This window comes from Ambystoma mexicanum, chromosome 2q (genome assembly GCF_040938575.1).
Source record: "Ambystoma mexicanum isolate Mex_15411 chromosome 2q, UKY_AmexF1_1, whole genome shotgun sequence".
Classification (NCBI taxonomy): domain Eukaryota; kingdom Metazoa; phylum Chordata; class Amphibia; order Caudata; family Ambystomatidae; genus Ambystoma; species Ambystoma mexicanum.
Window position 1 is genome coordinate 305,080,657 of NC_090924.1, and position 19,125 is coordinate 305,099,781.

The 19,125-nt window shown below is 46.2% G+C and overlaps 1 protein-coding gene across 2 annotated transcripts in view; it reads right to left on the reverse strand.

Moving 5' to 3' along the window:
* Positions 1 to 19,125, reverse strand: part of CHTF18 (chromosome transmission fidelity factor 18) — a 1,093,968-nt gene that overhangs the window by 906,419 nt on the left and 168,424 nt on the right. For both annotated transcript variants that reach the window (XM_069647269.1, XM_069647267.1), the window contains exon 11: positions 13,700 to 13,851. In XM_069647269.1, the coding sequence (XP_069503370.1) occupies positions 13,700 to 13,851 (152 nt within the window). The remainder of the gene's footprint in view (positions 1 to 13,699; positions 13,852 to 19,125) is intronic.

Genomic DNA, 19,125 nt, shown 5'->3' on the forward strand with positions numbered 1-19,125 from the left:
TGCTGAAAGTCCTATGAAGGATTTAGAACTTATGGTACAGAATTTTCTCAGCAAATGGTCCAAAGAAGGAATGTTGGAAGATAATGATATCAAATTTCTCTATAAATCACATTTGACAATACCAACAATGTATTTCCTTCCTAAAATACATAAGGGTATTTCCAAGCCTCTAGGTAGACCCATTGTTACACTTACTGGGTCATTGTTGGAGAATATGTCGAAATATATCGACAAATCTCTATTTCCTTTCATTCTGACATTACCCTCATATTTAAGGGATCCGAAAGATTTTCTGTCCAAAATCAACGAACTACCATGTGATTCAGATTTTCTTATGGCCACGATGGACGTAGTTTCCCTATATACGTCCATCACACATGAACAAGGCATGAAGGCCTGCACTTATTTTCTGAACACAAGGTCTTTGAACTACACTAAACATTCAGAAATTATTTTGGCTATGATTCATCTCTGTCTAACCAATAACATATTTTTATTCAATCAAAAGTACTATCGACAGAAACAAGGTACCGCTATGGGTACGACCTTTGCCCCCTCGTATGCAAATCTTACAATGGGGTATTGGGAAAAATACGAGGCCTGGAAAGAAGATAACGAGAGGTTCACGAATAAAGTGATCATGTGGCAACGCTACATTGATGATTTATTAATCATCTGGAAAGGCACCTCTAAAGAATGGACAGACTTTGTGGAACAGTTGAATATCAATGAATTTAATCTCAAACCCACAGTCCTAAAGAAGTAGTATTCTTGGACATCACTGGCCAAATTGTAAATGGGAAGATCAAAACTAAAATGTTTTGAAAACCAACGGGAACAAATGCCCCATTACATGCCAACAGTGCCCACTGCCAAAATTTAATCTGGAGCATTCCATATGGCGAATTCATCCGTCTTCGGAGAAATTGTTCCGAACTCAGTTAATATGATGAAGAAAGCAAAATCACAGCATGGGGTTTTAAGAAACAATGTTACCTCAAACAAATTATACAGAGAGCCTACTTAACCCTTTAACTGCCATGGGAATTTCCCCCCAGTGCCAGGGCCTTTTTTGGTGATTTCGGTATGTGGCCATTCAATGGCTTGTAACTTTTTTGTTACATGAGGTCTCTCGGCCAAATTTGGCTCCTTTTGTTCCCCACATGTAGGCGGTCGTAACGCCACCCAGGAATCCTAGGTTGCTGTAGGGGGTGAGAGAAAATAAGCAAAAAGGGCGAATGTTTTGTGTTTTTTCAAAAAATGCCAATAAAATGATGTACAAAGAAGCACGTGTTTTTTTCCTTGTAAGAGCTAGGAACAAATGGTTTGCTGTGCTGAGTTCCCCAATTTCCTGGCTTTCAAGAACAGGTTGAGTGGAAACGAAAAAAATATTTTGATGTGGTTATCAACAGTTTTGTGAGAGATAGGCGTTTTTGGCCATTTTTTCCAATTGGACATGCATGGACGGAATGGAAGAAAAGGGTAGGAAAGCCGAATTGGAGGACAGAAAGGAATATATTTCTGAAAAGTAGACAAAATTCCGAGTTTAGGAAGGGGTGATTTGCATAGGTCAGGCAACAACTAGGTAGGGGAAACTGCCATAGATTGGGGGAAAAGCGAGAAAATGACAGAAAAAAAGGTATGTGTTGGACATGGTTGGCTTGGTACGGCAAGGGCTTCTATGAATTTTGAGAAACGCAATGCTCCGCTACATTCCCCCGACTCTTGCAGTTAGGAGAGCACACATTTTTTGTAGTGTTTTACAAAACAAGCAAAACCACAAGCCAAACACTGAGCCATGGTACACAGGAGTTTTACGCTCACGGCCTGAACAGACGCACTTAGCATGTGTAAATCGGGAAAACCAATGTGGTGAGGAACGGCAAGCATACATTTTTTAAAAGAGCAGAGGCACACCTTTTCAAGGGTAGGTGACTTGTGCAGGTTTCAAAAGAGTATGGTGCCCAAAGCAGTGACTAAATGTAGGTCACATTTGGGAAATTAAAGGGTTGTGTGACAAAGGGCACCAGCAAATGGGTCAAAACGTTATGAAAACCACATAAACACAACACATGGCCTACCGTCCCGCGTTCCCGCAGATGTCCCGATGAAAACGGTACCTCACATGTGTGGGTGCACCTACCTGGCCGCCAAGGAATAAGGCTAAACAACTGCTATCCCCCCCAAAGGGAGCCAACCTACAGATTTAGGCATGGGGTGTTGCAGCCACCAAAAAAACAGGGACCCCCATTCATTTCCGAAAAGAAGACACCCGTGGGAATCCGCAGAGGTATGATTTGCGCAAATCGCCCCAGAATTTATTACCCAGACACCCCTGCAAAGTCTGAAATGTGGGAAAATAAACGCATTTTCCGCACATTTCGCTCGGCTCACCCATCAAAACACACCCCCAACAACACATGGCCTACCGTCCCGCGTTCCCACAGGTGTCCCGATGAAAACAGTACCTCACATGTGTGGTACCTGACCGCCAAGGGGAAAGCCTAAAACACAAGTAACCCCAAGTCTGTTATCACACCTGAAATGTCACACTCCACATCATACAGATATTGGCCTCTGGTGTCCAAGCCACCAAGGAAAACGGTGAACCCCATGCATTTCCGAAAAGAGGACACCCGTGGGAATCCACAGAGGTCTGCCTTGCGCAAATTGCCCCAGTTTTTATTAGCCACAATCCCTTACAAAGTGTGATATTTGGTGGGGAAAAAAACACAATGTTCACTTTGTCTGGGGTTCTGGGTAATAAATTATAGGCTGCTTCGCGCAAGTCAGACCTCTGTGCATTCCCACGGGTGTCCTCTTTTGGAAAATGGGGTTCCCTGTTTTCCTTGCTGGCTTCGACACCCTAGGCCCAAATCTGTGGGTTGCCAACATGAACAAAATGGTCAGTGGCGAAAGGCTTGGGGTTACCAGCAGGTTACCCTTTTCCCTTTGCGCCCCCGGTAGGTGCACCCACACATGTGAGGTACCGTTTTCATCGAGACACGTGTGGGGACGCGGGAAGGTAGGCCATGTGTTGTTGGCGGTGTGTTTCTGTGGGTGGCCAGAACGAAATATCTGAGAATTGTCTTCATTTCCAGCCATTTTCAGAGACATTTCCCTGTGTCCACTCACCGAAACATGTCGCCAACAACAGATGTCGTACCTTCTCGTGTTCCCACAGATGTCCCAACGAAAACGGTACCTTGCATGCGTGGGTGCACCTACCGGGGGCGCAAAAGGAAAAGGGTAACCCGTTGGTAACCCCAAGCCTTCCGCCACAGCACATTTTGTTCATGTGGGCAACCTACAGATTTGGGCCTACGGTGTCGAAGCCATCAGGGACCAGTACGTCCACAATATGATGGTTTGTACTGGTTTCTGTTCATAATTTGGGACTAGTAAAGCCAATGGTGACTTTACATGCCCTGGGAGACAGTCAGTCCCAGGGTATGGAGTCTATGGTGAGGTGTCAATATGACACCCCTGTGTCACTGCACGGAGGGTGCTGTGTAACACACATAGAAAAAACACATGAGACCCTATGGAGTAAAGGACCCCATAGCCCATAAAACACATTAACAGTCAAAGGAACACCATAAATCATGTCCAAGAGTGGGAGAAAAAGAGTCTCACTCTTGGCAGGAGAAAAAAGAAACTCCAGAAATCCAGCAAAGGTGCTGGGGGACGCACTAGGTTAGGAAATTCAGCCTAAACAGAGAATTCTCCCTAACACCAGGTAATTTTCTAATGTAATGGGGGTGACCCTCTTACCCCCCCCCCACACCAAATGCAGGGGAGGGCATCTCATTCAGCCCTCCCTGGGGGCAGATAGGAGGGCATCTCATGCAGCCCTCCTTGGGGTCAGATGCCCCTTCCAAAGACCAGATATCTGCCCCCAGGGAGGGCAACAAGGGGTCCTATTTCCCCTTCGGGTGAGGGGGAGATGCCCACCCCCCTTTTCTGTAAAATATATCCCTGGTGCTAGTGGCCCCCCACTCCCACCCAAAATTCCCTTTTTGTTTTTGTGCTTTTCCTTTTTTATTTTGCCCACTTCCCTGGGGGCAGATGATCAGCCATCTGTCCCCAGGGTTAGACACATATGTGCCCTCATGTTTTGGGGCCGGGGGGGGCGAGGGCTGCTTACTGTAAGCAGCTCCCACTCCCCCTTCAAAGACATCCCTGTGTCTAGTGTGAATTGCTGCCCGCGCATCTCGCACCCTGCGCACGATCCGCGGGCAGCAATGCTGTCACACAGGAAGTCCTTGGAAAGGGGAGAATCTCCCCTTTCCAGGGACACCATTTCCGGAAAAATCCCTGGTGGCTAGGGCCCCCAAACCCCCTCCCCCCTTCCAATCACGTTTGTTTTTTTCATTTCTTATTATTCTTTTTTTGCCCCCTTCCCCGGGGGCAGATCAGCCATCTGCCCCTAGGGTTGTACACATATGTGCCCCCATGCTTTGGGGGCCAGGGGGTGGGGCCAAAGCTGCTTACTGTAAGCAGCCCCCACCTCCCCCCCTTCAAAGACATCCCTGTGTCTAGTGTGCATTGCTGCCCACGCATCTCGCACCCTGCGCACGATCCGCAGGCAGCAATGCTGTCACACAGGGTGTCCTTGGAAAGGGGAGAATCTCCCCTTTCCAAGGACACCACTTTCAAAAAAATCCCTGGTGGCTAGGGCCCCCGAATCCCCTCCCCCCTTCCCATCACTTTTTTTTTAAATTATTTTTTTTTTTTGTCCCCTTCCCTGGAGGCAGATGATCAGCCATCTGCCCCCAGGGTTTATTAGATATGTGCCCCCATGCTTTGGGGGCCAGGGGGGGGGGGGGAAGAGCAGCCCCCCTCCCCCTCCCCTTCCCACATCACAAACAAATCCCTGGTGTCTAGTGGTCATTGCTGGTCACGGATCGAGCGCTCTGCCCCGATCCGTGACCAGCAATGCTTGTAAAATGGTGTCTTTGGAAAGGGGAGAATCTCACCTTTCCAAGGACACCATTTGCTGCAGAATCCCTGGTGGTTTAGTGGGCCCCAAACCCCTCCCACCTCCCTTCGAAAGTATACATTTTTTTTTTCTTCATTTTCATCCCTGGGGACAGATGATCTCTGCCCCCAGGGGTCGCCACAGCCGTGACGCCATGCTTTGGGGGGATGGGGGGAGAGGGGGCAGCTTACCTAGTAAGCAGCCCCCGCTCCCAAAACAGATCCCTGGTGGTCTAGTGGGCATTGCTGCCCGCGGATCGAGCTCTGCGCCCGATCCGCGGGCAGCAATTCTGTCACACAAGGTATCGTTGGAAAGGGGAGGACCTCCCCTTTCCAACAATACCTGCCTCGATCTCCAGCTTGAAATACAGCCGGAGATCGAGGCAGCGGGAGAGGGGCTCTTACCTTCTCTCTTCACCGCGGCAGCCGAAAATGGCTGCCGCAGTGAATTTACTTTCAATTTCATGTCGGCGTGCGTCACGCACGCCGACGTGAAATTGAAGGAAATCCAACCCCCTGGCCATGAAGAGGAACCTCCCCCTCACATAGCCCGGGGGTTGGATTACAGTTTTGTGCGATCCCTGCTTTGCAGGGATCGCACAAAACAGAGTGCCTGATAGGACGAGCTATCTCGTCCTTGGCAACAGGGAGGTAATCCCAAGTTCGAGATAGCTTGCCCTTGGCACTAAAGAGGTTAAAGGCCCGCCAATGTGAAAGATCCACACTCTTATCGGATCGCACAGATAGGATACTGGGAACGGATTAAGAAGCAACAACTCGCCTAATTTTGACGTATGGACAATCTTCTAAATACATCAAAAGCATTATACGCAAACATTGGCATACATTAGTAGTCGACACAGACCTGAGGCAATCATTGGGGGAATATCCCAACTTCTCTTTTCAAAGGTGCCAATCCATCAAGGACAAACTAGTAAGCAGCTTCATGCCACCTCATATCACCTTACATCATCCAACCTGGTTGAGCTGTAGGAAGGATGGCTTTTACAAATGCAGAAAATGTAAAATATGCCAGTATGCGGAGGAGTGCAGCACATATTTGCAGCCTATACTCAAGAAAACCATCACTATTACGGACAGGATCACATGTGACTCAGAGTATATTGTGTATGCACGCAAATGCACTTGCAACAAATGGTACATAGGGAGCACCAAGTGCAAACTGAAGGTACACATACAACAGCACATCAGGGCAATAAAGAATCAGGATTATGCATACCCTATAGCCAAACACTTTTGGGAGAAGCATGAAGCTAAGTTATGTGACTTCTCGCTCATCGGGTTACAGCAAGTGAAGATGGACCCAGGGGAGGAGACAGAGAAAAGTTACTGAGACAGCGGGAAACGAGATACATTATCGACTTCGAGAGCAAGTTCCCATTGGGACACAACATTGACGAGGAACTATATACTTTCTTAGGCGAATGAAATCATATGCTATATTTCCTTCAAAATACACTGTGAAAAACAGATCTGTGGTTATCCACTGATGACTTGTTGACCTCTTCCCTTCGATGTCTCTTATATAAGAGGTTTCATTACTCCCCTTTTGGGCACCAATCAATTTCAGACACAGGTTATTTAACACCTACATATAATTACCTGCCCCCGTTTTGTGTATTTTTCCGCCAAAGGTGGTAAAATTGCCATAAATCCATCTTATAATGTCATCTTACCTCAAGCAAAGCCAGCTACTAGAAATCCCAATGAGTTAGTAGGAGTCATTTGCAAAATTAGAGATACTTTCACTCAGTGGGTAGGCACGCTGAGACACTGTCTTAGATGAGACAAGACGTATCTATCAAGTGTACTTATCAACATTTGGTTTAGGAGGTCCAGTCATTTAACTGTATCTGACAAAACTTGCATGTTTAATGAACCTCAGGAAATTACAATGGAAGAATTACATGTTTGCACTATGCATTGCACGGCTGAGACTGTTTGTTAAAATTAAATGTACACATGCAACCTAATTTTGCACCATTTAAACACATTTATGCATCTACATGTAATTGAGGAAGTCAGAATTATGGGGTCACTCATTTGGGTGGAGTCTCGATGTAATATGAACAACATCATATGACATTAGAACGATACTAAGATGGGAATTGTCATATTGTTAACATGTGTTATGCTCGTTTATATCTGAAGGGGAGAGCTCAGAGATTTTTCCACTTTACACTGTAGAGCTCCTATGTTTTACCTCAGAATGAAACCACTACAAAATGGCGGGCATTTGGGGCAGGAATTATGCATTGCGCAAATGGTGGCAGTCCTAATTCTATTTTTTCTGCTAGTCATTGGGTGAAAGATTTAAATACTGTGTCTTTTTACGTGAACGACATGTGATCAAGCTACAAGTCGTAGCGAAACGCGTCATCGCCGGGGTTTTCCTCTGTGTTGCTGGCCGAGGGCTGGAGGTTTCCACATGGATTTTAACATCTGGCTGCAGTGAGCTTTTTGGAAGAACGCTAGGGATTGACTCTATTTTCTGTACACCACTGTGGGAGTGCGGCTCAAGACTGCACCGTGTAGACGGTGCGAAAGATTGTGGATATATATCTGAATACAGCACTGCTTTACCAAAAGCAAGCTCTTTAGAGTGGGAAGCATCCAGATTGTAGAATTTAGAAAATGTGTGCAGCGAAGACCAAGTCGCCGCTTCACAAATAGATTTGATGCGAACACCTCTTTGAAGGGCTGTCGAAGAGGCTATGCCTCTGGTTGAATGGGCCCTCAAGCCTTCTGGTGGATCTTTGCCCGCCAATCTGTAGCATTCTGAGATGCAAAGCACAATCCAACGTGATAGGGTTTGTTTTGACTTCCTTCCAGTGTAGCCAATGAAAAGTTGATCGTCCACTCAGCTTGGAAAGCCTAGAAATGTAAAAGCTTAGAGCTCTTCTCGGGTCCAGCCTGTGCAATCTTTCCTCCTCCTTGCTGGGATGAGGTGGAGGATAGAATGCGGGCAGATTCAAATGGAAATCAGACACAACTTTAGGTAAGCATGAGGGTTTAACCCTCAATACAACCCTGTCCTTTTGTAACACAGTATAGGGTGGCCCATAAAACAGTGCCTGCAACTCGCTCACTCTTCTTGCAGATGTTAAAGCAACCAAGAAAACGGTTTTCAACGTTAGTAATCTTAATGGACATGTGTGCAAAGGTTCAAAGGGGCACGCATCAAAAACTTTAGAACCGGATTAAGGTCCCAAACTGGGACTTGGAAAGAAGAAGGAAGAAACACATTGGTGAGTCCCTTTAAGAATTGTATTATCAAAGGAATTTTAAAATAGGAATATTCTTCCGAAGAGCGCTTGAAAATGGAAAGCGCTGCAAGATGACCTTTAATGGTCCCAACATTGAGACCTCTATGTGCCAGAGATGAGAGGAAGGATAACACTTGTGGGAAAGAACACAGAAAAGGATCAACATTCTTTTCCCTGCACCAGTTGCAAAACGTCTTCCAGCGGCAACGGTACAAAGATTTTGTTGCTGGCCTTCTTGCCGATCCTTGTATCTCAGCCTTTCAGATATCAAGCATGAAGGTTGAGAGTCCTGACCTCTGGTTGGAGAACCTGGCCCACCTTTTGTGAGAGAAGGTTCTCTCTCTTAGGAAGACATAACGGAGGGCAGATGGACATATCTAGAAGGTCCGGGTACCATGTTCTCCTGACCCAATCGAGGCAATTAGGATCACATGGTTTTCGAACCGTCTTAACCTCCTGATGACTTAGAGGAATGACGGGGATCGGAGGGAACGCATATAGAAGTGGGAAGTTCCACTCCATCACGAAAGCGCCCCCTAGGGCTCCCATCGGGAGAAATTCCCTTGAGCAATACCTTTCGCACTTTTGGTTGATTCCGGTCGCAAACAGGTCTACTTGAGGGGCTCCCCAAAGGGCGAAGATCTCTTGAAGGACTTGCTGAGCCAGTTCCCACTCGTGGGACTCAGTACTCTGCCTGCTCAGAGCACCCGCCATCATATTCTCCTCCCCTAGATGAACTGCAGATAAGGAGATTCCTTCCTGAATTGCCCAATACCAGAGCCGCATTGCCTCTCTGCACAGAGGTAGTGACCCTACACCACCTCTTTTGTTTAGGTAATGCATGGCCACTGTGTTGTCTGTCATTATCAGGAATTTTTTGCCCCTAACAGATGGCAGAAAAGCCTTCAGCACTAGTCTGATTGCTCTCAGCTCCAAAAAGGTTGTGTAGTTTGGACTCCGATGGAGACCAACGACCGCTGATTGTCAGATCGTTGGCATGAGCTCCCCACCCCATGAGTGAGGCGTCCGTCACTACTGTAATCTCTGGCCATGGTTGCCAAAAATGTTCTCCTTTTAGGATGTTCTCTGTGCAAATCCACCACAGAAGATCCTGCCAAACCTTGTTTGGAATCTGAAGGAGATCCGTCATTTATCCTGAGAATTTGAGTCCTTAGAGCCCATTGAAGGGATTTCATCCTCAGGCGTGCTTCTGGCACCAGGAAAATGCAGGATGCTATGAGTCCAAGCAACCTCAAGAAGTTGTAGGCCTGGAGATTTTGGGCATTTTGAAATTTGGAAACAATCTGAGGAATGTCTTGGCCCTCGACTTGGGAGGCAAGATCTTTACCAAGGATGTGTCTAATACAGCCCCGATGTACTGGAGCTGTTGGGAAGGTGTCATTTGTGACTTCTTGATATTGAGGGAGCAGCCCAGTCTGTGGAGGAAGTGGCAGGTGACTTTCAGATGATTCAGGGCTTGCTCGGCAGAACGCGCTCTGATCAACCAATCGTCCAGGTAGGGGTAGATGTGAATCCCCCTCTCCTGAGTTGCGCTGCCACCATTACCATCAACTTGGTGAAGACCCTCGGGCGGAGGTCAACCCGAATGGTAGGACTCGAAACTGATCGTGCGAGTCGCCAACCGCGAACCTCAGGTATTTTCTGTGCTTGAGATGGATTGGCACATGACAATAAGCATCCTGAATGTCCAATGACACCAACCAATCCTGAGGTTGAAGGGCCTGAATGATCTGAGAAAGAATGACCATCTTGAACTTGTCCTTCCTGAGGCGCTTGTTCAAGCCTCTTAAGTCCAAGATGGGTCTCAGTCCTCTGTCCTTTTTGGGAATCAAAAAATATGGGGAGTACCATCCCTTGTTCCTCTCCGCTACAGGTACTGGTTCTATAGCACCTTTCTCTAGCATGGTTAAGACTTCCTGCTGTAGGACCGGGTCTGGAAACTTCAAAAACTGTCTCCCCGGTGGATTGCTTTGAGGCTGCGTTAGAAAAAGGAAGGCAGTAACCTTGGGCTATTATTTCTAGAGCCCAAACATCTGAAGTAATGCCATGCCATTCTTGCAGATGATGGGACAGTCTGCCTCCCACAGGTGTCTTGTGATGCAAGTCTTCAAAGTGGTTTTGTGGCGGATGCTGCGGCTGCTGATGGTAAGGACGCTGCAGCTGGAGCTGGCTTAGCACGTTTACCTCGTCCACCACGAGTAGTTCTTCTCTGGCCTATTTGACTGGCCATTCCTCTCGCCTTTCCATATGAGGAGTAATAACGATGGGATCGTCCCCTCCAAGATTGTCCTGATGCACGAAAAGGCTGAGGTTGCCTAATAGTAGCTCCTAAAGATTTGGCAGCCGCTTTCGAGGTCTGCAACCTCTTAAGGCTCTCGTCAGCCTCGTCGCCGAAAAGGTGAGACCCGTCAAAAGGTATGTTCAAAAGACGGTTTTGCACGCCTGGTGCGAAACCAGACTTTCGCAACCACGCAAATCTGCGCATCACTGTGCTAGTGGCCATGGACCTGCTCACACTATATTCAGTGTCCAATCCAGACTGAAGGGATTCCTGCATGGCCTCCTTTCCATCACTAACGATGGCTAGGAATCCTTCCCTTTTTTCCCCTTCTGGTGTGTGCTCTGCCGCCATTGCAATGCACTCCCACAGAGTGTACGAAAATGTTGCCAAGGTACAGGTGAAGTCGGACAATTTTAATGCCACAGCTAAAAATACCTTGCATGCCTAACCATCCACACGCTTGTCGTCCCTATCCGGAGGGATGGAAGGGTAAGCCACCTTATTTTATGTAGCTGTGGCTGCGTGGACCACCGGACTCTCGGGAGTGGGGTGTTTGTACAGATAGCCGGGGTCGCTACTACAAGGGTGGTATTTTGACATGAGGGACTTAGACACAGGAGGAATTGAGTCCAGGGTCTCCCGATTTTTGGCCACCCTATTTTGTAAGGCTACATGGAAGGGTAAAATAGGATCTTCTGTGGGGCCCTGATCTAATAGGTCAGTCAGGTCATCCTGGATGAACTGTTTTGGTGGTCTAGCCCATCCTAAATAATCCACCACCTTTTGTTATCAGATGTCTACATGAGGGACTGGCATGTTCCCCTGGTTCTGGTTTGCCAAAATCTGTCTCAGGTGTTGTGTCAACTCCACTTGCGTTATGCAAAGTTTCCACTAAATCCCTCATTCTGCTTTCCTCGGATATTAGACATTGTGGGACATTAGGGGTGCCATAATCTAGGCCAAAAGGAACATCCTCCTCCTCAGATCTTTCTTGTTCTTCAAAAATTGAAGTCAAGGATTAAAAAAAATCTTTCCTTGGCAGAGGTTTATACATTTTTTTTGGAGGAGCTGTTACAGTGGAGGCTGAAGGCTTTGTAGGCTTTGCAGCTTTTTCTTTTGCTGCTATTTTTTCAGTTTCTGACTGAACTGGAGCCTTTGAAACTATGGGCACCGAAGGCTTCGGAGTCTATGTCGACAAAGGCATAGATGGTGTTGACGAAATAACAGTCGTCAAAGGAGCTGGCTTCAAAGGCGTCGAGATGCTCTTCAAAGGCTCATCCTTCGAGGTGTGTTGGGTTTCCAGACGGCGTCGATGACCTCGAGCGGTCGGCCCGAGCGATTTTTATCACTCAGGGTCCTGGAGGCTTCCCGATATTTTCTCCTTCGATAACCCGGGCTCGCGAGTGTCGGAACGGTAACGCTCTCGACCGGCTTCCGAAGAAGGCGCGGACCAAGGCTTAGCTTCCCATTCTTCCGAGGAAGAATGTTTTGTGGGGCATTTCATTTTCTTGGGGGATTCCCCAGATGACGAGGTGGAAGGGGATCGGTGGCGTCTCTTTTTAGACTTTTTCGTCAAAGACGAAGAAGAAGTGGTGGGAACCACTTCGGGACCTAGACCTATGTGTTTGCCTTTCTCGTTGAGGAGATTTCTCCTCATGGGTTCTAGACTCGACGCTTGAGGCTTTTCGGTCGGGTTTTCGACCTACCTGTAGCTTTCCCTTCCTCTCTCGCAAGGCCTTGCCCGTCATAGCCTGACACTTTGCACAGGCCTCCGTGTCGTGGTTTTCGCCGAGGCACCACAGACATTCTCGGTGCGGATACATGAGCGACATTTTGGAACCTCAAGTTTTACATTTCTTGAACCCCGAACGCGGAGTAGTCGGGGTCGACGATGAGGACATCTCGAATATCTTCACAATAACTGCGTCACAGAACTATCGAGGCGCGCCGAGTCTCTGAAAGCAACAAGTAATGTGGAAAAACGGAACTGAGGCAAACGGGCCCCGCGCGTGCTACTTGTATACCCGATTATGTCACCCTCGATGGAGGCCTTTGAGGGACCTCAACAACATCGACGCACGGCGCCCTCTGCCGAGAAAAAATTTCCAAAGCTGGCCCAATACATCTAAGATGAGGAATACGTTGGAGTACACAAACCATTTGAAGGTCTATTTATTAATAAAATAGAAATAAGTAAATCAATTGAAATATAAACAAATTATGCATCTATTAAATTCCAGGGTTGCTTTTCTCAAATTGTCATGGGCGAAAAGACCAGTGATGAAAATGAATTTTGAAATAATGAAAAGTGCTTCCATTTAGAATCAAAGGGTGAAAGGAAAAAGTTATATTTTCTGGCTATACTACGTAACACCCACTGTTGCTACAGAGTCTCCTGCAGTGTACGCAGACAATCACGGAGCACTGGCCTATAAAATTGGGTGGACTGGCCAATAAGGAACTCTGGAGATTTCCCGGTAGGCCTCTGTTGCCTGGGCCTCTTTTGTGTGGTATTTCCAAATGTTCCCATAGGAAAATGGGTTGGGATTGCTGAAAATGTGTAATATGGGGCCACTTTAAAAATTGTTTCCAGGGCCTCTTTTGGTTCCCAATCCACCCCTGTGTTCAACTACAATAGATCAATGTATTGACATTTGGAAAAGGAGTGTTCTTTGTTTTGACAAAATGTCTTATTTTAAATTGCTGTGGCAATGAATGGATAAAAAAGGGGGACAAGGAAAAAAGAATAAGGTTCAAGGATGAGAATATTAATAAACTAGTGACTGGGCACAGTGTGCAAACCTTAGTGCTGAGAGTTGTGACCACACGTCTATTTGTTCTAAAAAAAGCAGATCAATTTTCTGCTTCCCACTGTTAAGCAATTGTGAAAGGATGATGAATTCTGAATTCATACAGAGTTTATGGACACTATAATTATATGTTGATGAAATTAAGATCTACAAATCAGTACCTGAGGAACAGGAAGAGTGTTTTCCAAAACACAGTTTCCCAGTGAATACCAAATGAGCCTAGCATTACTGAACCCCCAGCCCCTCACCCCCACGTATAATTGACTTAAGGTTCTGCACTCCTCAACAACATTGGAGCAAAAAATGCAAGGAACTCTTACTGGTCATTGCAGATGCATATTATAGGTCTCAGCAAGAGGCCTCCGTCTTTCTTCTTCTTCTTCCCGCCGGCCGTTGGAGCAGGGGCAGCACCTGTGTCAACTTCCTTGCCATCCTTCCGATTGACCAAACTTAGCAGCATGTTAATTGCCACCTGGAAAGTAAAAGCAATGAAACAGATGAGGACCATAGAGAACAATAAAGACTTGCAGCTCGCCAGGTATCAGCAGCAGCTCGAATGCGTCATACTCCAAAGGGAAAGGTGTCCCACGCAGAAGGTTGAGCACTGGCAAGTATGCTCAGCTAGGGCCCACTATTCTACATAAATCTATCAACCAGGGGAAAATCGGTGATCATGCATGACTTCAAGTACATCAAGTGTTCACTTGAATGTCCAATGGTTAACCAGGAACAGGAGAAGAGGAACTACTGATGGGGGAAGCTGTAATACCCCTACTAGAGAAATAAAGCTATGCATCATGCATGTAAAAAGTTAAAAAATACAAATTCCATTTTGGGTAATAAGCGTGATTTTTAAAAAGCTAAAATAACTGAACCCTATGTTTGATTTTCAACAACTTAAATCTTATCGTCTTGATCCCTGGGCAAGACCAATCCGATGTGCTTACTTTGCTGAAAACCCAAAGTTTAGGATTGCTGACCCTTTGCAGGATCTCAATGCAAACGACACAGATCTGGGTCTGAGGAATTAGGCTTTGCAACGTATGAGCTAATATGGGAGAATATGCACTCCTCTACCCTTTTTTGGATCTAATGATCCAACTAAAACCTAAAATGTGTCTATTGCACTCCTTAAATATTTAATATTTGTATTATTTAATATTTAAAGCAGCGATTATTCCGAAGAGAAAGGCTGGGCCTGCAATCATTACTTATTTTTTCAGGGTGTTGGAATCCTCAATCATTTTTGCATGCTCATGTGACAGAGGGTATACGTTAAATGTATCTAAAGGATTTTGTTTGGAGGAAAGCCATACAATTCGCATGTGATCAATATTACATCAAAACTGCAGTGAGAGTTTATTCGCCAGGCACTGTTGGTGGACAAGGGTTGGATTGTTTTGAATTAATCATAATCTGGGCATTTCTCTGGGCAACCCTCTAGGCCATAGTTTTCCAGCCTGCTATACCATTGCAGAAGGGAAAAAAAGACCATATGCACCCCAGGGATGGTACCAGCATGAACTGCTAGGTCACAGCTCCGTACAAGTCTATGAGCAACCACAGATAGGCTTCAGCCTCAGGGGGCACTGCCAGTGATGTGTAACCTGGGGTTCTAGGCACAGCAGGTCTGGGACCCACATCTGGTCATGCCCATCCCTACTCAGGGCGACATTAACTTTTGAAGCCAAAACACAGTTTAAGATATGGGAGAGCAACACCTCGACCTGAAGGTTTGGGCTAGATTTTCAACCTGAGCACTTTAGCTTTCTATTAAAATGAAAAAAAAGCAAACTGTGTTTGACTTTTTTTTTTTTTAAGTTAACAGTCTGATCATGTATGAAATTGACCTTTTTCGTTATATGTTGACTTGATTTTGAATTACCTTAATATAGGTGTGGATACTTCGTCATTTTAAAAGCTTGGCATCATCTGCAGTTTCTACACTGTCACACCCCTTTTTTCTTGCATTGTGTCCCCCTATCTTTATCCTTGTTACACGCCCATCCATTTCCCGTTCAAATGTAATCCCATTGCACGTGAAATTGCTTCAGTCCTCTCTAGTGCAATTTTTTGTTTTGTTCTCACAAATACACTTTGTGGTATTGTTTGTTCATCGTTCCTACTACTGGGCCTCACAACTAGCGGTAGTTAATGATCTGCTTCATGGGGATAGAGCACTACTTCACATCCGGGCTGACGTGGAACCTATGCAGGGCACAGACCCGTTGCAGATACTATAACAGTCCCCGAGGAGACCGCCCCTGCCCACAATCGAGGCTCACGTCACCACCGTCTGGAGACAGGCAAATGTGTTCGTTGGGTGGGGAAATAAAATAACTGCAGCGCAACCTCTATGGCGAAACAGTAATCTCCAAGAAATTGGGAAACTTGAACCATGGCCGCGATGGGTGAGGGTGGAATCCAGAAGGTTGGAGATATCCTCAAAGACTGGAAATTGGCCTCGTTTGGGGACATGCAGTGCAAATTCCAACTGCCCACAATGGAATGATACCATTTTATACAGCTGACCCATGCCCTGCGGACCTATATACCATTAGAAGGCACGGTCCCTGACTATACACCGATAGAACGCAACATGATCCCGGCGCACATCCCTAGTAAATGCACATCCATTCTATACAACGCCATCACATCCTTCGCTACCCCCGAGTTATCGAGACTAAAAACCAGGTGGGAAAGATGTGGGGGAGATGGACCCAGAGGATTGGATCCAGGTCCTAATGCATCCGCGAGAGGTGGCCATCTCCTCTAGGCTTAGACTTGTACACCTCAAAATTCTCCATAGAGTATACTACCCTCGAACTGCACTATATGGTTGGAAGAGGGCAACAAATCCGAACTGTCTCCGCTGTGGGGAGGAGGAGAGCACCTTCTACCATATCCTGTGGTCATGCTCCCGGATCCGCACCTACTGGAACGCCTGTTGCATGGAACTGTCCAGGGCACTCACCTGCTCCATTGAGCTTGATCCGAAAGTTCTAATTCTGGGCGTACCTGACACATCTGACTCTAATAAATGAGAAAAACTGTTATTGAACACTGCAGTGGCCCTGATGAAGCGCAACATTGCGCAAAAACGGGGTGTGCCCGACCCCCCCCCCCCCCCGACACTTGAACAATGGATACTTGACATGGATTCATGTGCCATGATGGAGCACCGGTTTTATGGCGTACCGGGATGCCCGGCCAAGGCATCCAAGATATGGGGGAAATGGGAAGAGACTAGACCTTGACAACCTGACTCGATGGTGATTACAGTGGAAGTGGATAGTAGGGGGAAATCGAGGGCGGGCGGGCCATGGTGGATTGTGTTACTGAAAACACTATGTGAACATGCAGTTGAAGATGCTAGCTTGGAGTGCTTCTAAACGTTTAATTTTGTGTACTTTACCTTATGGGTGTTCTGTTACCACCCCCTTGTCTTGTGGTTGTTTTGTTTATGCCATAAAATACAATAAAATGTTTTATCAAAAAAAAAAAAACTCACATAAAAACTGGCACAGCCCTTTGCATGGAAAATCTCAAACATGAATTAGTGGGAAAGATTTTATGCACACTGCTATCATGGTTTACTTAAAAAAAATAAAGTAGCATTTGCGATGTTCTGGTTTTAATGCTCTTAAAATAAATGTTAAAAGGTATATAGCGCACCATCACCAACGGAGGCGCTCCGGCGGATCTGCAAACAAAGAGGTGGGGTTGGTTTAGTGGGGTGAAGAGGGCGTAGGGAAGTGAGAAGGTGGTGTCCTGTTGGCGGCTTCAGTTTGATTTTCACTGTGCGCTGAGCTTGGGTGTGAATATAGGTTCGATGCAAGTCCTCGTGTGCTGCTGGTGTGATTTATGTGTTGATTGATTGTTGCGGTGTGGTGAAGTGCGTGCGGTTTGCTGTGAGAGAGGTGGTTGTGTGGGTTTTTGTGTGAGTTAAGTATGCAGAAATGTGAGCTTTTGGTTAGTGGGTTATATTTCTCTTAATCCCTGTAGTTCTTGTTTCATATATCGGGTTGTCATATGGGGTAGGTTTTTTTTCCCTCTCTTTTTCCTTTCCTGAAGGTCTAGTTTCTAGGGTGATGGCGTGGCTGGTTCCCAGCCAAGTTATTTGAGCTTGGTACACCCGGTTGGGCGAGCATTATCCCCTATTTAGATACTGGTGCTATATTATCATTCACCCGCTCCTTTCGATTTATTTACTTTCTATTTACTGTCAGTGGTCCATTGCTGCCTGTGATTACACTATGGGCAAGTTGTTATTGAAGGTCATCCTTGCCTTCCTTCACGGTTGATCTGTGGTCATTCTTTGGTATGATTCTAGGTGGTCTATCTTTCAATTGGTAAGTGGATATGTTGTAGATTGGTGTATCCCTTACTTCTATTAAGGGTCGAAGGCTTAGGTAGTAGGGGATAGGTTTCCTCTCAGCATAGTTCCGCTGTGTATGCCCCTATGGATGTTCTTTCTAGTTATGGGGTGAAAAGCCAGGATTTGAGTTTCCTCAATTGTAGGTGATCTCTTGTGTTCCGTATGTTCTTTGGTAGTTCGTTCCAGGTTTTTGGTGCAAGGTGCGAGAAAGAGGATCCTCTGAGTTTTCTTTTGATGTATGGTTTGGGTTCCAAACGGATGTCGCTACTGGATCCGAGTGGCCTTGTTGTGTGATGTACGTTTATCTTTTTTCTAAGGAACTCTGCGCCTTGGTCGTGGATTGCTCTGTGCGTTACGCACATTGACTTGAACTTGATTCGCTGTTTGATGGGTAGCCAGTGTAGCGTTTTCAGCGCTGATGTGATGTGTTCTCTTCGAGGTCATTTAAGGAGCAGGCTGACCGCTGCATTTTGTATGTGTTTGAGTTTTTGTTAGAAGTCGTTCAGGCATGCCCAGATATAAGCTATTGGTGTAGTTTAATATGGACATGATGAGAGCGATGACGGTAATTGTTTTGTTGGTGAATGACAGGAATGATAGGATCCTTTTAGCCGCTCGCAGGACAAAGAAGCATTTCTTGATTAGGGCGTTTACTTGTGTCTCTAGAGTGAGTTCGTTGTCCATCAGGACTATCAGGTTTTCTTTTTTTTTTATACAATCGACGATTGGGCTGGCGTTTCACAAAGTTCTGTTGGCCACGGGATGTAGAGGTTGCCTTCTCAGTTTTTTGTGCTGATCAATATTTCAGTTTTGCCTGGGTTGACTTGGAGATAGTTTGCGTTCATCCAGATGTATATTTCACAAAGGCAGTTCTCTAGTGTTTTAACGCTCACCTGATTCCCACGGAGGCGCAGGTCTGGCTTCGAGTGCTGATGCTTCTTCAATGGTGAAGCACAGGACTCTGAAGATGGACAGGAAGGGCCCTCTACTCTGGCTTCTCCGGCTCGCAGGAATATTCCCCTGTGTGTGAAAAGGGAGTATTACCTACTGACTGAGTTATGCTCAAGACTCCCACTTTCTTCCAACCCTCCACGATACCCTTCCACGATTCCCTGTGAAGTCTCACCTTAGGGTCTGAAAGGACGAGCTCTCCATCCTGCTTCTGACGCAGGGGCGCGTTGAACCCAGTTACTTCACTGGATTGAGGTTGGATGGGAGTTCAGGTAAGCTTGATTATACTGGTAAGGCGCTGTAAAAGTTCTGTTGCAAGTTCAAAAGTTCAAGCTTTAAATAATAATGTTCATTGTCTTTTTCAGGTGATGAATGAAGATTCCTTTGGAGACTTCTTGCAACAAAGCGCTGATGTTG